Source organism: Pipistrellus kuhlii, unplaced genomic scaffold (genome assembly GCF_014108245.1).
Source record: "Pipistrellus kuhlii isolate mPipKuh1 unplaced genomic scaffold, mPipKuh1.p scaffold_m20_p_28, whole genome shotgun sequence".
Classification (NCBI taxonomy): Eukaryota; Metazoa; Chordata; class Mammalia; order Chiroptera; family Vespertilionidae; genus Pipistrellus; species Pipistrellus kuhlii.
In genome coordinates, this window is record NW_023425527.1 from 2635876 (window position 1) to 2655737 (window position 19862).

General features: G+C 39.5%; 1 protein-coding gene across 5 annotated transcripts in view; it reads right to left on the bottom strand.

Moving 5' to 3' along the window:
• The window catches only part of STXBP4 (syntaxin binding protein 4), a 110430-nt gene that overhangs the window by 13720 nt on the left and 76848 nt on the right, over positions 1-19862 (bottom strand). For 4 of the 5 annotated variants that reach the window (XM_045587351.1, XM_045587350.1, XM_045587349.1 and 1 more), the window contains one exon: positions 3198-3255. The exons of the other annotated variant lie outside the window; for it this stretch is intronic. In XM_045587351.1, the coding sequence (XP_045443307.1) occupies positions 3198-3255 (58 nt within the window). The remainder of the gene's footprint in view (positions 1-3197; positions 3256-19862) is intronic. 5 annotated transcript variants of the gene reach the window in all.

Sequence of the window (19862 nt, forward strand, 5' to 3'; positions counted from 1 at the left end):
GGTGCAGTGCATTCGTGTGTGTGTGTGTGTGTGTGTGTGTGTGTGTATGTGCATGTGCGTGGTAGGGGGCAGGGGTGGCTATGGAGCAGACAACCCTGGGTCTGTGTGATTTCCCTGCTGTGTGACCTTGACAGGTTTAGTCTCCTGTCCACACAGTTTCTCAGACTGTAATGGTGAGACAATGACGCCCACCATTGTCCTTTGGGAACAAATCTGTCTTATTACTCTTTTCTGTTTTCCTTATGAGTTGATATAAAGGTCAAAGAAAACTATTGATGACCTTCCAAAGGACAATCCAAGGGGTACATTTTCTAGACTGGAGTCCACTATATAAATGTAGTGTTTCTTTCTATTTCTTCCACAAAAACAGTGACTTAGATCTCAGGGCAGTCAGAGGACTTACGTATTCCTTCTCTTCTCTCCTCTGCTCGGGGGGGCTATTCTCCCTGGAGTAGGGAGGGAGCCACACCCAGGCTAGTGTTCCATCTACAAAGGACGACCACATAAGCCAGCTGGGTAACAGGCCCCAGGGCACACTCGCTCTCTGCTGGCCCTCTCCTGCTCCCTCCTCCTCCTTGGTAGCTGACATTGATCCTTTCGTAGCCTTTCCTCCTATGACACTAGTTGGGCCCTGACCTCACCTTTTGGTTGGAATACACTGACAGACGGCTAAGGCTGTTAAGCAAAGAGTCCCCACAGGGTCCACACTCATTCACTGCCATTTTCCAAATATCTTTGAACTCAGAACCCCGGTGCATAATGAATACTAGTTTGCCTTTCTTTGATCAGGCAGTTCTTTGGGGACCTTCTAGAAGACAGGCATGGCCGAGGACAGGAGGCAGCTAAACCACCGTCAGAATACCATTCTTATTAGAGCTGGGCGGTGCCCACTTTCTACATTGTTAGGAGGATTTAATGACACAATGCATAGAAAAATACACTTAACACGTGCCTGGCTATTCAACCACCAGCTAATGCCCAATTAATGCTTATTTCCTTCACCACCGTCATATCTTTTCCCTTATTCATTACAAAGTTATTATGAGGAAGAAACCAAAGCAGATTTGAATACGGTTTTTCATCTTCCTGCCATCCTGAAAGCCCAGTTATTCGATCGTCCAAGAACTAACCATAGTTAACCCAGCACATCAGAGTGAAACTTCCCTTCCAGAAGAGATACGGTTCTGGAAGTGAACAGTAAAGGGCTAAATGTGATCTATGCATGGAATTCCTGGGTCCTCTGCTCCATCAGTCCCCTTGCCCTCTACAGGTTACAAACCACGCCTTTGTTGTATGAATTACTTTTTTTTTTTTTTTTTTTTTTTTTTTGCTGGAGACCACAAGCAAAAATATATCATGACTTTGACAAGTTTACCCCTAATTTTTTCTTAAATATTTTCAAATATGAAGCTTTTGAATTCTCAATGTTGTTAATGGTTACATTATTTTTCATGTTCTCCCACCACCACCAAGATGATTTCTTCATATTGTAAATTTCTGAGAACTTATTGAGCACCTACTATGTTCAAAATTCTATGCTAAATGCTTACTTATCATTGGACAACTTCATAAAGTAGGTAATATTTCCCTGACTTTATGATGAAAATACCGGGGGTGAAGAGAAATATAGGAACCTGTGTCAAGTCACAGAGCCTGAGGATCCAAAATCTGGCTGTTGCTTTGGAAAATACCTGCACATCTGAAGGACAGCAAGAACGCCTCCTTCTTCCTCCCCAAATGCACAGCAGGTATTAGTTAAAAAAGGACAACTCAGGGAGTCTCTTGGGATCATTTTTGCCCTTATAACTCAAATCTGACATGAAAAGAATGGTCCCAAACATGGTGGAAGTATATCAGACTGCTTTGAAAAGGTAAAGCTAACCAGGACAGCAGCTAGAAAACGTATTCCTTTCAAAGACAGGTTTCTTTTGGAGACAGTCTAGTCCTGTGGTCGGCAAACTGCGGCTCGTGAGCCACATGCAGCTCTTTGGCTTCTTGAGTGTGGCTCTTCCACAAAATACCACGACCTGAGCGAGTCTATTTTGAAGAAGTGGCGTTAGAAGAAGTTTGAGTTTAAAAAATTTGGCTCTCAAAAGAAATTTCAATCGTTGTACTGTTGATATGTGGCTCTGTTGACTAATGAGTTTGCCGACCACTGGTCTAGTCTATTAGGGAGAATCCTGGAGTTAGAAGATGAATTCTATTCTGGGTTGGTAACTTTGTGGTTGTGGGTTTTTGGCAACCACTCTAGGCTCTTATTATCAAACAGGGAGAATACGGTACATATAAAAGGGTGTTCTGAGAATCCACTAAGATAGGAAAAGTATTTTCAGGTAAATGAACTGTGCAGATTGTGTCCACCATCCAGAACTGATATATCATTGCAGAGATGTACACATAAGGAACTGTTTAACATTGACATTGGGACTCAAAAGAACTGTTGGCCCAGAAAGAAACTCACTACAGACTGATTCATTTGTCTCTCAGCATAACCATTATTGCTTGTCTCATGTTCGGTTCTTATAACTGTATTTCTAGTATCACATGATCTCGCTCACCTAGGGGAAATAATGAACATAAACTGATGAACCAAAGCAGACTGGAAACAGGGAAGCATCGATCAGACTGTCAAACCTCAGAGGGAAAGAAGGGGAAGGTAGGGAAAAGGGGAAGAGATCAACCAAAGGACTTGTATGCATGCATATAAGCCTAACCAGTGGTCATGAACAACAGGGGGGTGGGGGCATGTGTGGGGAGGGGTTTGGGATGGGAATGGGGGGAGGAAGACAAATATGTGATACCTTAGTCAATGAAGAAATTAAAAAAAAAAAAGAATGTTCATTCTTAGCACTATTATTGAGGAGTTTTAAGTGGGGTTTTCATTAGATTAACTTTTCACAAATATTAATACCTTAAGCCAGAAGTGAATCCCAGGGGTCACTATTTAAGTTCCAATGATGACCATGTTCCAATTTTTTGATGATCCCCTTGAAATTATTTTTTAAATTTTGTTCCCCAAATGACATCTGACATTAACATTTAAATCACACCAAGTGAAAATGGTGAGCCTTCATTTCTTGTTTCTAATTTCTGTAACCTCCAAGAGGGTGCCATGGTTTTGCTGATTAGCCTGCAACTCCCAGGTTCCCGCCAGATGTGAAAAACTTGCTTACTTGGGAGGAGATGCTTGTACTTACTTGATGAAGTACTTGATTCCATCTGCTGTGTAAGCTTCCTCCCACCCATAAGGTAGACCTAGAGTGAAAGGAAGCCGAAAATACACTCAATTCGATGACAAAGATAACTTCGAGGCGCACACACAGACTCCCACATCTTTACAATGATTTGAGACCATTTCTTGAACAAAACAACTTCCTAGAAAGGAGGAATTATAATAGAACAATTCGGATGAGCTTTCCTACTCAGCATCTTGAGAACGTCAAACATAAGTCCTGAACAGATAAGCTGCTTGTCATTTACATGGTGAGCATGTTTGTCAGCTGGATTCAAGTACAGATTCTGGGTGCAGGGGGTGGTTTTTGCCTGGAGGCAGAGGGGTGGACAAGATGGCCTCTGCTCAGTTCTTCTAGCTCTAAGGTTCTTTAATTGGCTCCCTTTGCATCCTTGCACTCAGCTCCATGGGGAATGGTGCATGCATGCGGATCAGCACAGTTTGAAAGCAGCTTTTGGACAAGACAGAATTCCTTATGAAGTTTAAAAGCTTAGCAAAGTCATTTACAATGGATTATATTTTGTTAATAAGAATTTTATGCACTAAACATAAACGGCCAGACTACTGGCTAAACTTAGCTTCCATTTCTGTCATGGGTCTGAGAAGATTTAGCTATAAAGAGATACAGACTGCCCCACTGGTGTGGCTCAGTGGCTGAGTATTGACCTATGAACCAGGAGGTTGCCATTTTGATGATTCTCATCATTGATGTTTCTCTCTTTTTCTCTCTCCCTCTCCTCTCGTCTCTGAAGTCAATAAAAATATATTTTAAAAAAAGAGATGGAGACTGAAGTAAGCAAGCAATTATTTGGCCATGTTTCTGTTAAGAGTATGTTTTTGTCCTCACACCATAATGAGGGAGTCACAGTCTCTTATATTACAATTATTAATAGAACTCTTTAGAAGAGAATGGTTTCCATCTCTATTCTATCCCTGGATATTGCTAAGGAGTTTAACTGACCTTTCTGATCAGTCCTTGATACTAGCTTATCATGGCTCCTTCGATGGGTAGAAGATAGATTAACGCACTACAGAATGGACTCCATGCACAGGAAAGTAACTGGGCTATAGCCACAAACCACTGACTTCCATTTACCCAAGTCTCAGTGGGAGGCAGAGCAAAAATGCAGGTACCATGACCATCTGATGAAATAAAACCTTAAACTGTCACCACTGCTTTGTAGGGGATGTTCTTTGAGAATAGCTCTCAGACGGTTATTTTTATAATGAAGGAAAACAAAACAAGCTTTATTTTATCTTGATCTCCAGTCTTTTAACACAAGTTGTATACAATAAGACCCTGTCCAAAAATTCATAACTATTTCCTTCCTAATCACAGACCCTCTAGGAGTTTCTTTTCTTTCTCTCAAGGAATTAATGTTCCTATTTTAAGTAGAAAATGAGCACTTCTGGGAATTCAGCATAAGCAGTTGACTGGCTCCTTTTTTAATTAAGTTTTATTTTTTTAAATAATATATTTTTATTGATTTCAGAGAGGAAGGGCAAGGGAGTTAGAAATGTCAACGATAGAGAGAATCCTTGATCAGTTGCCTACTGAAGGCCCCTCACTGGGAACCGAGTCTGCAACTCATGTGTTCTGATAGGGAATTGAACTGTGACCTGCTGGTTCCTAAGTTGATTCTCAACCACTGAGCAACACTGGCCGGGCTGACTGGCTTCTTGAAATCCCTCGAAGTGACACTATATGCCTCCTCCAGTGTGTACTGCCAGCTGGTGCTCAGCCAGCCAGACCGTGATAAGCTGCTGCTGCGCCTGTTTAAGTAGATGTATTTTCTTCATGTTTTCTGTGTCTTTGCTACAGATCACTTCCTTCATCACTGACAAGCCCTTACCTGCAACGAAGGATCTGATGATTATATAAAAACCTTGTTCTCATAACAAAAATGCCCAGAATACCAGGATTTCTGATCAATAAGGCAAAGAAAGCTAAATGTCTAGCCAAAAGGCATCCCAACACAATCAGGACTTTTGTCTAAATAATTTATTTGTCTGTCCAGCACAATTATATACATACTCCTCATTTCTCAACCCATAGATTTTAATGTAAAGGAGAAAAATGTATACTTCAAAGATAGTATATTTTAATCCACAGGCTCATCTGAATATCGAGATTGACACCGAGATGCCACATCTGCTAGCCATCAAAATCAAATCCTGCCCAAGTTATTTTCTTACAATTATTGAACAGGGACTATAACTTCATAACAGATTTATTAAAGGAACCATTTCATATCTGTTTAAGTCAAATGGTTATTCAATGACTGTAGCCATCAAGATATAAGATATTCCTGAGTATTAAATTATATATATATATATATATATATATATATATATATATATATATATATATATATAGTTTATTTTAGGATAATGTCTCTGTTATGAAAAAAATAAGCATTCCTTTTAGAAGACTGAATGAGTCCTTTTTTTCCATGCAGTTGGGACTAAATTGATAGTAACTACCTCTCAGTGGTATTTCAGTAATAGAAAACACAATCAATGTCCAATTTAAACTGAAAAACAGAATACACTGGTAATCCAAGTAGCCTACATTATGCAATAAAAGCGCTTTTGATTTCTACAAGCTTACTAATATGTGAGTACAATGAACTCAGCTTTCCACTAGTAAAGGTTTTTCTTTTCTTCACAATAAGTAACTGGGGCATAATTATAACATATTAGCTAAATACTTTGTATTAATAATTATTGTTCCAAGGCATTAACGTTTTTCTACATTCCCTATATCTTTATACTTGCAAATATATAATGCTTCTATTTTTCTTTTCTTTTCATATTTGTTTGAAAGTTGTTGTAACAACTCTAATCACTTGAAATAGTTTGATTGGAAGTGTTGGTGAGCCCTCACATAACAGTCTCTTCATCAGAGATCTGTTTCCAATCAAACACTTCATGATGATGACTCTGAAATCCTCGTGAATATCTTGCCAAATAAGAGCATCGTATGTATTCAACTTAGACTACTGGCTGTCACCTAAATGTCACATAACCAAAAACAAACTCATCACATTCCCATACAAAATCATTCCCTTCCAAGTTCCCAGTTTACTTATGTACCAAGATTCTCTTTGTCACTTTTGGCACATGCATTAAATATTTATTGATCATTTACTAGGTGTTCAGCATTTTACTTGGTGCTCAATATACAATGATGAACAAATAAACATGGGCCTTGATCTGATGGAGCTTTAAAAAATAATCATAAATAAAGAAATCATAAAAAACAGGAATAAGTATCATGAAGAAAATGTACTGACTACGATGAAAAGACTAAGTCATAGCTAAGACAAAGGCACAACTCCCTAATACTTAAACAACGCCTACAATAAGCAAGAAAAAGGTCAATGATCAATAGGAGTCTGTGAAACATGAGGAACAGTCGGGACACAGGACTCAAATGCACTGAAACATATAAACATATGCTTAGTTTCACTCTTACTAAGAGAAATACTAATTATACTATTAGGAGAAGTCATGGGCATCATGGTAGCACAGATTAAAAAGTAGTTTAATAGACAGTGTAAAAAGCATTTGACGTTTTGAGTGGAAGAAAGGAGGGGGGTTATTCTTATTGAAGAATAATTTCAATATTCTTTAGAGTATTGAAGTCATCAAGTTAGAGAGCTTAGTAATTTCAGTATTCTAAAGGATATGAAATTCATCACATAGTGTAATTTTCACTTTATTTGCAGTCAGAACATCTAATTCTGTATGTAATGTTCCTCGATTACAAGTTGAATAACATGAGAAAGTAACCTTGTAGAGTCTCAACTTTTTCATCTATCTTGCCTAGCTTATAGGGTCACCATGAGAATCTTATTAGATAATATATCACTATACAATGATACACAAGGAGACCATTACTCATAGTCATGAAGAGAACAGTTACTCCTTTTATTTATTGTTGTTGTTGTTATTATTATTATTATTTTAACCTTCGCCCAAGGATAAAGGCTGTCCCCCCCCCCCCCCCTCCATTGACTCCTAGAGAGAATAGAAGGGAGGAAAGGAGGAGGAGGAGGAGGAGGAAAGAGAAAAATGCTTACTACTGTTAACTACATCGTACAATTGTGTGTTTAATTATAGATCACATTAATACAAAAGAAGAGAGAGAACACATAAAAAGGACGATGGCAAGTTAAATTCAGGCACAGTGAAATTGTGCAGGGAAGGTGGTTTGAGATCCCATCTCTTACCCTGATTTGGACTCTCACCCAAGCCTATCCCTGATAGAGCTGGTCAAAATCGCCCTCACACCTTCCAGCCTGTCCTGTTTCTCATCAGTGCCTCTGGGTCCTTGCCTGCCTGGACCCTGGATCTGTCAGAAAGTCTACTCAACGCCTTTTCTACTCACACTTGTTGAGTGCCTATGGCCTCACACATGGAATGGTGACCAGGTCCAGCACAGGGCCTCACACATGCACACGGGGCACACAGAAATAGCTGGTGACTGACTATGGAAATGTGCCTCCCATGAAGGCTGATGGCTCAGTGGATCCTGCACATACTTAAAATGTTCTTGTTATAAGCAAGGCCTTTGTACTCGCCAGGGGAACTTTCTTACAAATATTTGTACAACTGTTCCTTGTGGATTTTGACAACAGGGTAGTGGACGACCAACAGACATTCAACTTTAGAAATGCCGTCACAGACCAGATGAAATGAAATCAAGATCATTTATGTTTCCTACCCTCAGCATAAATAATGCAACTTTAAATATCACTAGTTCCTAATCATGTAGCATTTTCCTGTTAAACATTCTTGTCTTTAATTTTTTTTAAAAGTGTGGTTATCTGAAAATCTATTAAGGATCTCACATTACTTACAGTAAAATTTGAAAAATATCATAAAAATAAAACTTCTTTTGGATATGTGTCTTTAAACAGATTTGTTTAAATTTTTATTAGATGCATTTTCAAAAAAGACTAGAAACACCTTACACCAGCAGAAATGGTGCTGCCTCTGTGGACCCTCCCCCAGCTTCCCGGGCAGACCTCATCTTCCCCTGCCCGGCTGGTACTTCTGTGGTTTGTACCAGTTTGTATCACAGCCCTTATCATGTAAAACATGAGCTCCTTGACAGCGATGACTACATCTTATCTCTGTATCACTTTCTGGTATACAATATGGTCTTTGGAGCATAATAAATGTTCAACAATGGTTTGTTGGGTTTTCACATTAAGACCCAGCTACAGATTTTTAAAAAAGCAATATTGCTTGGAGAAAATTAAGAGAAAATGTGGCATATTAGGACTGCTTTCACGTGACAGTGACAGACTACCCAGCTGGGCAGTGGATGAACACGAGCTTATAGTTAAGGAGCCTGGAACTTGCTCAATAATAACATCAAGTCCCAGGTTCTTTCGATCTTTCTACTCTAGCATCCTTAGTGTCACCCTCCATTTGCAGAAATGCCTCCAGGACCACAGACATCATATCATATTGAAGGCAGGAAGGAAGAAAACGAGGCAGTCTCAGCACTATGTGTTCTTATCCGTTACTTAAGTACTTGCAAAACAAACTGATAAACAAAACAGGTCCAGAGACATAGAAGCATGGAACAGACTGATGAATCTCAGAGTGAAGGTGGGACTGGGATGGAGGGTGGGGAGAGATTAACTGGGAAATTTATATGCATGTATGCATAGCCCATGGACACAGACAATAGTGTGGTGAAGGCCTGGGAGGGGCAGATGTGAGGTAGAAGGGGTCAATGGGGGGGAGGCACATCTGTAATACTTCAACAAAAGACATATATATATATATATATATATATATATATATATATATATATATTATTTTTCTTTTTCTTTTTCTTTTTCTTTTTCTTTTTACAGAGAGGAAGAGAGAAGGATAGAGAGTTTAGAATCATCGATCAGCTGCCTCTTGCACACCCTCTACTGGGAATGTGCCCGCAACCAATGTACATGCCCTGGACTGGAATCAAACTTGGGACCTTTCAGTCCGAAGGCCGACGCTCTATCCACTGAGCCAAACCAGTTTCGGCAACAAAAGATATATTAAACAAAAAAGTTCCTAAGCAGACTGTCCTTCATATTTCATTGGTCAGGAATGGAGGAGGCAGAAAAAGCAAACGTCTGACTTTATAGTTTCGAATGTGACAGACGTGGCAGGGCAAACACTGAGCCTGCCATAGATGCCATAAACAGTCAGACAATAGGACGATAGGTTAATTAAGGTATTAAGGCACCAGGCTTGTTAGGATAAGTGTGTCTGAGATCTTGAGGACCCTAGGACATCAGTGCAAATGGAGATAGAGTTAATAATTCATGTTGAGATATGTTCTCAAGACTATGATTGCTTACAGCTGACTAAATAATGAGATGTCTGTTTCAATCTTGCATCTCATAGTTCTCTGAGTGCTTCTAAAATTATGACAGTCTACCTTTATCTCCCATGCACCCCAACTTTCTTTTGGTTCCATTACTGCCATTCAAACGTCTCAGAGTCAAATCTTAAATGCTGTATTCTCTATAAATGCTTTCCTGATTTGAAAACATTTCCCCTGTTAGTACCATTCCTACAATACGTAATATCTTCCATTTCACTTTGTGATAATTTGCACAATTATTTTATTCTCCTCTTCCAGAAGTCTGCTAACTTCTTGAGGGCACCGAGCCTTCCTCAGACAAACTTGGATCCAATATAGCATTTTCTTTTCTTTATTTTTTAAAGTGATGTTTTTATTGATTTTTAGAAGAGAGGAAGGGAGAGGGAGTGAGAGAAAAACATCGATTACCTGCCTCCCACATGCACCTCTACTGGGGATTGAACCCACAACTTGGGCATGTGCTCTGACCGAGAACAGGCAACCTTTTGATGCCTTGAGACGACACTTAACCTAACCAAGCCACGGCCAAAATAGTATTTTCTGAATTGAATATTTAATTCATGCTCTTTCGTTTGCTTACTCAGATTCTTAGTGTTAGAAGGAAGGACATAGAAGAGAAGACGAGGAAACAGAAGAACGACAAAGCCACAGCCTGCCTGTGGAGATGGCAAAAACTAGTTCAAAAGTTTTCATTCTGGGTTGAAAATGGCATTCCCTCTGCGTTCAAGGGCTAGAAAATAGAGCCTCCGCTGAGCTGATGGAACTCTAAGGGCGCAGAGCTTACAAGGCTAGTAGTCCTACAAAATATAAAAAAGGCACTCCTCACTCTAGGAAACATGGGCCTGTATTGGATCATGCATTTGTGTTGCATTTCAACCCCATGTATGCCCAGGACTTTTGCTTTCTGTGCAAAATGCTTTGCAACAGCCATATAGAAGAGATTTCAGAAGTTCCATGGAATTTTCTTTGTTAATCCTGACCCAAGGATACTTTTCCCACTGATTTAAAGAGAGTAGAAGAGAGGAAGAGATAGAGAAAGAGATAAACATGTGAGGGAGCTGCCTCCTGCATGTGCATGCTCCTGTAAGGTGGGGATCAAACATGCAACCCAGGTATGTGCCCTGGACTGGGAATCAAACCCTCAACCCTCGCCAGGGCTTGGAAGTTCCATTTTCATCCAACATATCTACAACTCTTTTAGGACTTGTCCAAGCGCTGTAGTGATGGCAAATACAGGATTTCGTATTTTTAGAGAGGCCTAATTGTCTAAGGTTCTTGCTCATAGTTGAGCCAAAATATGTCCTCCTGTTGTTTCTATCTGATGGCCCAAAGACTTAACTTCTGATTCTGTATGTAATAATCATGCCTTAAAGCACTGTACTGGCATGGAAGCTGCCTTGAAAGCAACACACAAGTAATGGAATGACATGTAACTATTTATAGGCAGGGACCATGAACATGCGTTTGGTTATCAGAAATTTGTGTGTACTAGTGCATGCAGATATAGGGTAAATGCACAGCAGTTTGCTTTACAAAGAGAATGGAGTGAACTGGTTAACCTAATTGAGATCATTTCCACTTTTTTGGAGAAAGTGGTTCTAAAAAATAAAAAAGATATGGAGTCTTGTAATTATTGAGAGTCATTTAAAAATTTTTTTACTATCTACTATGACAATGACTTAACTATTCAGAAGCATGCTTTCAAACCATTCAGTTTCTCTTTCCATTGATCTTGCTGACCAGGTCCTTTAAGTCTGATTTCTTCTTTCTCCATGGGCCTTTACATGTTCCCAGGGTACAGTCTTGGATCCCATCATTTCCCTACTTATATTTGTATCCTAGGGAGCGCCATAACTTTCAGAGCTTAAAAAAACCTACATATCCTATGACTCTCAAATGTGGCCAGCCAAGCCCTTTTCCCTGACTCCAGACTAATATAAGCAACTTCCCAATAGAATCTCCACTTAGATGTTTCTCGAGCAAATTATACTTAATTTCCCGCAAAAATAAGTTTTACTTCTCCAAAGCTTATCCTCCTTGCGGTCTTCCCCATCTCACTAAGTGCGTCTATTCTGGCGCCTTTCACGCCTTGGGGCAGGCGGCCGCTGGCCTCTGTCTGGAATGCTATCTTCCTGCACCATGTGGCCAGCTCCTAGTCACCCCTAAGTCTCATAGCTTCCCAAGCAGACAATCCTGACACCCAACTGTTTCTATCAGAGCAGGTGCATGCTCGCCATCAGCCACAGCTCTTGCTAAGCTAGAAATCACACATCTATTGATTTTCCTGCTTATTGTTTGTTTTTTCAACGAAACCATAAGCTCTTTGAGAACAGAATCATGTCTCATTCATCCCTGTCTGCTATGGACCTAGCAAAATGCCTGACACAGAGTAAGCTCTCAAGATTGTTTGCTGGATAAATACATAACACTTTATTCTTGCTCTTTAGAACACTCACCATAATTTATAAGTCATTTATATGATTAAACTTTTTAAGAAGTCCTATTTCTCCCCCTCCAAGTGTACCCCCTGAAAGGTCATGCCTGTCTACAACCCCCAATCAATACCCAGTGTCTGACACATCGTTGGTACTAATCAGTATTTGCTGAAGAAAGGAAGGGAGGGCAGAAGAGATGTGACAGTATGATTAAGAAAGAGAACAGAATGCTTCATAGTAATACTCAGAGATAATGATAAAAATTCAAATACATCCAATCCCACAGTTGTTTTGCCACATAATGCAAACATTTGTTCTTTTTGGAAACACAAAGTTTAGTAGATGAGTCAGTATTTCACTTTTAAGACAGATGCTGGATGCCATTTCGATCTAGCTGAAAGGATCATTTTATTTTCTGATTATTTGGATAGACCTGTTTCTTTAAGACACATAATTCTTAGATGAGTGCTGTGCTTTTTAGTCAAGGCCAGAGTACTGCATGGAAGCCTTGACTCTGTGGTGTATATTCAGTGAAAGAACCTGAACTCTGTAGTAGGATCACTATAAAAATATAAATGGGCTACAAAGGAAAATTTCATAATTAGTCTCTTTTTTTTTTTTACTAAGGGTTAAGCCAAGAGAAAAGGTTGCAGTATGGCTGAATCTGCCATATCATTTATCAGTGACAGAACTGGGTATGTTTGCTTTCCAGAGTAAATATTTTTTTTTTTTTTAAGAGTGAGATTATAATAGTAGATTCTTTGAAGAGAATAGATTGAAAATATTTATTTAGTACAATAACAAATTAGAGAGTTACAGTTTCTGCCTACCAGAATTCCAAGATTACACCCGACGTAGAAATAAATTTCTGTATGTATACAAAAAAGCATATTATTAAAAATAACTTAAGAGTGAGTCTTTAAATATTTACCTCCCGAAAAATTCCTTCTAAAAGAGTCTTAATTATAGTTAGCTAATTAGCTCATCTGCATTATAATAGAACAATGTAATTGTTTTTCATTAATAAAAGGTTTTGATTAAAAACTGTACACAGTTAGTGCCTCTATGTTGCTGACTCATATTTTATGATCAGTGGTAGGTATGCAGAGAGGGAATACACTGGTTTTATACAGGAAATATTACGGAGTCTTGAAATCTAGGTCACATAACACAGCACAGTTATAACCGAAGAGCACAGAAGCCCAGTGTTTGTCTTCTACTCAAATAAGAAAATCATGTTTAAACAACAGTTAATAATTAACTGCTTTGTAATTATACTTGGCTAACGCACATTATAATTAGTTATAACCATAATTATACTTCTTGACCTCTTCACAGTCTTAACGTGCCATCTTCATATTCAAGGAAGCTTAAATGTGTACTAAGAGCAACCACTAGACAGAAAGCCAGATAATAAAATGTGTGCTTGTGTGAAACCTTTTATCTGGAAATCTCAAAACTGTTTCAAACACCAATTAAATTTCTGAAGCATCTTAGGCAGAGGAGTTGAGATGTGGAAATCTGATATGTCACATTAAGTCAACAAGATTTTTATGCCTTTATCCCCTGAATGTGTTTATGGTAAACATATATGTAGGTGCTATGATCTAGGCACCAATGGGCTTTGGAAATAACACAAACACAATGAAATACTTTATCAATAAAATATTTAAGCTATGTTCTCAAATACAAATATACTCACTAGCAATGTTTTGAGAACATTTATCAGGTCTTTGGAAAATGGTAATATTTCCCTTTGAGCATTTAAAAAATTATGTTTATAAATGTGCATGTTTCATAAAACTTTTAGTCCTTGAGACATAGATAGCAGCTCAGATGTTTTCATTTAAATATGAACAGTTAAACAAGGCATTATTTTCTGAACTTGTATTTTTTAAATATATTTTTATTGATTTCAGAGAGGAAAGATGAGGGAGAGAGAGAGAGAGAAACATCAATGATGAGAATAATTTTATTAGCTGCCTCCTGCACCTCCCCCTCATCCGCCCAACACTGGGAATGGAGCCTGGCCACAGGCCAACACTCTATGCAAATCGACTGGTTGCTATGACACACACTGACCACCAGGAGGCAGATATTCAATGCAGGAGCTGCCCCCTGGTGGTCACTGTGCTCCCACAGGAGGGGCATCACTCAGCCAGAAGCTGGGCAAGTGCAGCAGTGGTGACAGGAGCCTCTCCCATCTGTCTCTAAGGCAGCGCTAAGGAGCAGCAAGTTGATCAGTAAGAAGCAGTAGGCAGGCCAGGTGGTAAGGAGTGACGGCTCCCAGACTGCAAGAGTGATGTCTGACTGCTGGTTTAGGCCTGTTCCCTGTGGGAAGCGAGCCTAAGCCGGCAGTCAGACATCCTCCAAGAGGTGCCAGAGTGCAAGAGGGAGCAGGTCGGGCTAAGGGATGCCCCCTGCCCCCAAATGCACAAATTTTTGTGCACCGGGCCTCTAGTTTTAATATAATTATTCCATCGCGTTTTATTAAAGAGAAAACAAACAGTGGTTTCTACTCCAAAGAAAAAGAGGGGGTAGTCAAAACTTCAGAAAATACACAAACAAAATGTTCACTTCAAAGAAACAGTACATAATTAGTCATTCTTTAAAAGAAAACTTCAGAGTGATGAGCTGGGTTAAGATGCCACACAAATGCAACCTTCCTCCTAAATTGACTCCTAAGAAGTGAGAACATATAGAGAACCCTGCGCCTGGCAGCTCCGCGGGCTGAAGAGCATCCCAACGCTTGTTCCAATCTCTAGGAAGTCGTATTACATACTGACACATCTCCCTTACCCTGGATTAGAAAGGAGAGCTAGATGATTTAACTATGTCCAGTGAATTGCATTTATATTTTTAAAAAAGGGCCAATGTGTTTCCTAAGGAAGTCTCTGAAGGCTGATTTACTGCAAGGTATTCTGAAAACCTCGCAGCAGTCTGTTTCCTTCAGTTAATGTCACTTCACCGTCTACTAGAGCCATAAAACAGTAGCATTTTCATGTTCAGAAAAACTCCCCAACCCAAAGCATAGTGCTGTACTTACAGAACCTTGACAGTCCCACCTCCGGATAACAACCTTTATTTTGCAGCACCAGGACACAGCAAACGTGTTTTCAGTAAAGGCTAAGGTGGACAAAAACCTTGCTTACAAAGAACGAATATTAGAGAGATTTCACCTTTTTTTTTTTTTTTTTTTTTTCTGAGCCCCCAAAGTGGAGAGTAATTGAGAGGGTGCCAAAACACTCAAAGTCAAGGGTGGCTCTGGGAAATAGGAGAATAATGACTGTCATATCCTGGGGGCCCATTGGGTCAACTGGGGAGAAGTGAGAGCTTAGTTTTGTTTTCAATAATGGATCCATGGAGAAGAGTTGCATCTTTTATGACCAGGTTCTTTCTGCCTTGATGCTACTGGACCAATTTTAAAAAATATATATATTTTATTGATTTTTTACAGAGAGGAGGAGAGAGCGATAGAGAGATAGAAATGTCGATGAGAGAGAAATATCGACCAGCTGTGATGTACATGCCCTTGACCGGAATCGAACCTGGGACCTTTCAGTCCGTAGACTGACGCTCTACCACTGAGCCTACCGGTTTCAGCTGGACCAATTTTTTAAACATATATTTTACTGATTTTTTACAGGAGAAAGATAGTTAGAAACATCAATGAGAGAGAAACATCGATCAGCTGCCTCCTGCACATCCCCCACTGGGGATGTGCCTGAAATCAAGGTACATGGCCTAGACCGGAATCGAACCTGAGACCCTTTAGTATGCTCTATCCTCCGAGCCAAACCAGCGTGGGCATGGACCAATTATTTTAACCAAGAGGCCAACAAGGCTATCTTTCTTAATCTCCCTTTTCGTTAAGGACACTAAAAAGAAATGCTAACCATTTTCTGAAGGAAACAACAGAAGACTGTTTTCCCTTGGGTCCTCTATTAAGTAGTTTCCATTTAGCCTCATCTCAGCAGCGTTTTTGTCACAACAGTCTGCACACAGCACACGCGGTTGCAATTATCCTAAGGGGCATATTACTGTTAACAGCCCATCTAGTGATTTGATTATCATTGCATGGTTAATGGCTTTTTAGGATAATAACACTGATACAGACAACCAAATGCTTTAGTTAGTTTATGATCCTTTTTTTTCTCAGAACAGACTTTAATGTGGGTACACCGTGCAATGCAACTTTAAGGCCATTGTGGACAAGTATAACCCTTAACTGGGCTCCTCAGTGGCTCATGCTATCCCAGTCTCTAGGAATGGAGGTGGCTCCCAACTTAGATGACATTTGTAAACAGTATTTGCATATCCAGACGAATGAAAAAGGTATAGAACTGGAGTTGAATGATTGGTAAAATAACACAAGGAGTGCAAAGTCTTGCATGCAGGTGCCAGCCAGGGGGAACATAGGACAGGCAGGATTGGAAAGGTGGAGAGAGTCTGGGATGAACTGCTTTGCAGACCAGCTATTAGGGCAAATAAGCTTATACAAGAATTAGATGTTCCTATGTTTTACAGGTGAGAAGGCTGAGGCACAGAGGTTAGGAAACTCGTCAAGTTCATGATGCTTATAAGAGGCAGTGGTAGGATTTGAATTCAGGCAAACTGAGTCTTGAGTCTATGCTGTGGGCCACTATATTCCTTCTCCTTTTACACAGAAACAACACAAAAGTTTTAAAAAACTGAAATAAAAAAATTGAAAGAAATTAAGTCAAAACATAAACAATGATTTTCCCTTAGTGGTGAATTATAAGCAATTTTTCCTTTTTATCCACTTTTCAGATCTTTTCAAAATTAACAAAAATAAAGTCAAACACATTCTTATGTCAGCAGATAATAAAATGAATATGAGGTGTCCCCTCAAATGTATACACATACTTTGAATAATTATAAACACGGCGTTTATTAAAATACGTTTCATTTTCAAAATTGAGCTATCAGCTGTGTCAGTGTGTATACATTTTGAGGGAAGCCCTGTATTTTGCTGGCCTAAGTAACATTTTCCCTTCTACCTCAGCACTTCTCAATTTAGAAAAAAACTGCGCACACACTTAAATGACACATTGTTGAAAGTTATCAGAGCACCTTGCATCCCTCACGAGAAAGTCACAGAAATCTGGGCACAGGCGGGAACTTGTTCAAGTTAAGTAACGTCTACCATATGTTGTAGGATCGGTACAGATGCAGCTCAACTTCCTAGACCTTTTTTCCTTAATCCTACACCTTTTAAACTAGAGTTACATAACTGACATTTACAAAATGACCAGAAAGTCTAAGAGATACTGAAATGCCTTACGAATCACGGAAGAAACATTAAACTAGCATCCAGGCAGCGCTGGTAAAATGTACGTCTGTCCTCACCAACCTATGGAAGCATCTCTCTCAAAGGCTACAAATGCTCACAATCACAGCCAATTGTTTCTCACGTGTTGTCCTCTTGTGACCAGCATTCAGCGTTGCTTATCACCCCCACTGTGAAATTCTCTTCTCCTTGGGCTTTATTTTTTAACCTCCCAATAGTCTACCTTCATTTCTGCTCCTAGCATCCTGACTGCTCTCCATCTGGCCCCTCTTCCTCCGAGCTGTTCCCATGGGACTTCTCCTTTTCTTCCTGCTACATCCTTTCTTTACAATATTTGGGCTTCAACTATCAAAACAACATGAATCATCCCCTAACCACCTCCAATCCTGACCTCGCTCTCAATCTCACTCTAAATGTCTATGAGCATTTCTACAGAACTTGTCTGTCTTTTCTCCCAAACCTGTCTTTCTTTCTGGGTTACTTGTGACTTTGGATGGTTCTACCACCCTTCAGTTATCCAGGCTCAAAAATTCAGTGTTGTTTTTACTTCTCCTCTTTGTTTCTCTCTTCAACAGTTGTCCAGTCCTATACAATCTACCTCCAAGATCTTATTCATTTAGTTGTTCAATTAACACATATTGAATCACTGAGGTAATGAATTATGGGGCTACAGTGGTGAGAAGACATGTGAGAACCTTGCCTTCCTGTATTTTACTTTCTAGTGGGTTAGAATGTAAAATACAGTCTCAGGTAGCAATCGGTGCTATTAGGAAAAAAAAAGAGTAGAGGAATCATGAGTGGTACTTACTGATGAGGGGGCTAGTAGTTTAGAGTGGCTGGGAAAAGCCTCTTTGGGAAGATGACGTGAGAAGACAGATCATGAATAAGTGAAAGAGTGAGTCTGAGGAAGGCCATTCCAGGGGGGTGGAGGGCAAGTACAGAGGCAACAAAGATGGGAATGAGCTTGGCATGTCAACATCCACAGAAAGACCGATGTGGCGGGGTAGTGTAAGCAGGAAAGAGTGGTAAACAATAAGATCAGACAGCTAGTCAGCGCCAGCAATGAGGACCTCGTATGCCATGGTCAAGAGTTCAAATATTATTCTAAGTGTGATAGGAAGCAGATGGAGAGTGTGGACTTGAGGAGTGATGTGGTCTGGTTTATGGATTAAAGACCACAGAGAACAGGCTGTAGGGGAGAAATTATGCAGATGGCTATTGAGCATTCCTACACTTTTTATCAATTTGTTTTTTAGAAATAAAGTTTTCAATTCAACAGGTATGTAATTTCCCAATTCACAAATAATGACATTAGGAGCCGAAATGCTTTCATTTGCTTAGTTTAGATTAAAATAATACCATGTTTCTGAAGTGAACAGTAAAAGCAACAGAGCATATATTTTGGCCCATTTCCTAATTATATGTTATGTAAATGAAACCAAATCTTTTGGGCATTTTGTCATCAATATGTCCAACAAGGTAATTAGGAATTAATTAGCAAAAGCATTTATAAAGAATTCACAAATTGCTAGTAATGCGGTACAAAGTACCAGGCATTCAATGCACCAAATAGGAATGAATAATGTTAAGACTGTTTCCACTAGGGGTCTACAGAGAAAGAAGTTGAAAATAAAATGAATAAAAGATAAAGGCATTTCAATTATTGTCAGGTTATAAAAGGTTTGCGCTCTTATGTGATGTGAAGATAGAAAATGGAGACATAACAAATGAGTCCATTTTGTTAGTATCATGTGGAATCAGACAATTAAGCTTTTAGCATCTGCCAGCACTGAGTGTGTCGCCTATAAAATTAAACAGAGCTCTGTAGATTAAGAACACAAGAGAATTATGAAATGACCAGCATTCATATTAGATTGGTAAGGTTCCTTCTATTTACAATATGTAATCCACTCATCTCTGTGTTCTCAGGATTCATTCATTTGCTTCCCCGTGAACAAATAAAGGTTATGTTTGTATTTTCCCCCCAGAAAGCTAAGAAGGAAAAACACCACAGTAGGGAAGGGTATCTTTCCTTCTTTCTTACTGAATTTATGGGGGAGGTAACTTAACAACAGATTCACTCATCAGTCACATCAGTTATGTGTCCAGTGCTGTGATAGGTATTGGGAATGCTAAAATGAATGAGACATCATCACGTGGTGAGGAGGGACAGAGGCTTCTCTCAGGAAGCTTCACCCACAGTGTTTCTAATATAATCTTAACTGAGCTGTTTCCCCAAACTTCTTCCAATTGGATAAAAGGAGTCAAAGAGATGGGCAAGGCAAAAGGGAGTCATCTCAGCCGAGCATGAAATGCTTCACAAAGCTCATCAAAGCTCTTATTACACTAATAAAAGAGAAATATACAAATTGACTGTCACTTCATGAAGCCCACCAGCAGATCAGGAGTGAATATGCAAACTAACCCAACAAAGATGGTGGCGGCCCCCTCCCCCACAGCTGCTCCATGCCTCTAGGCAGCATGTATGCATGT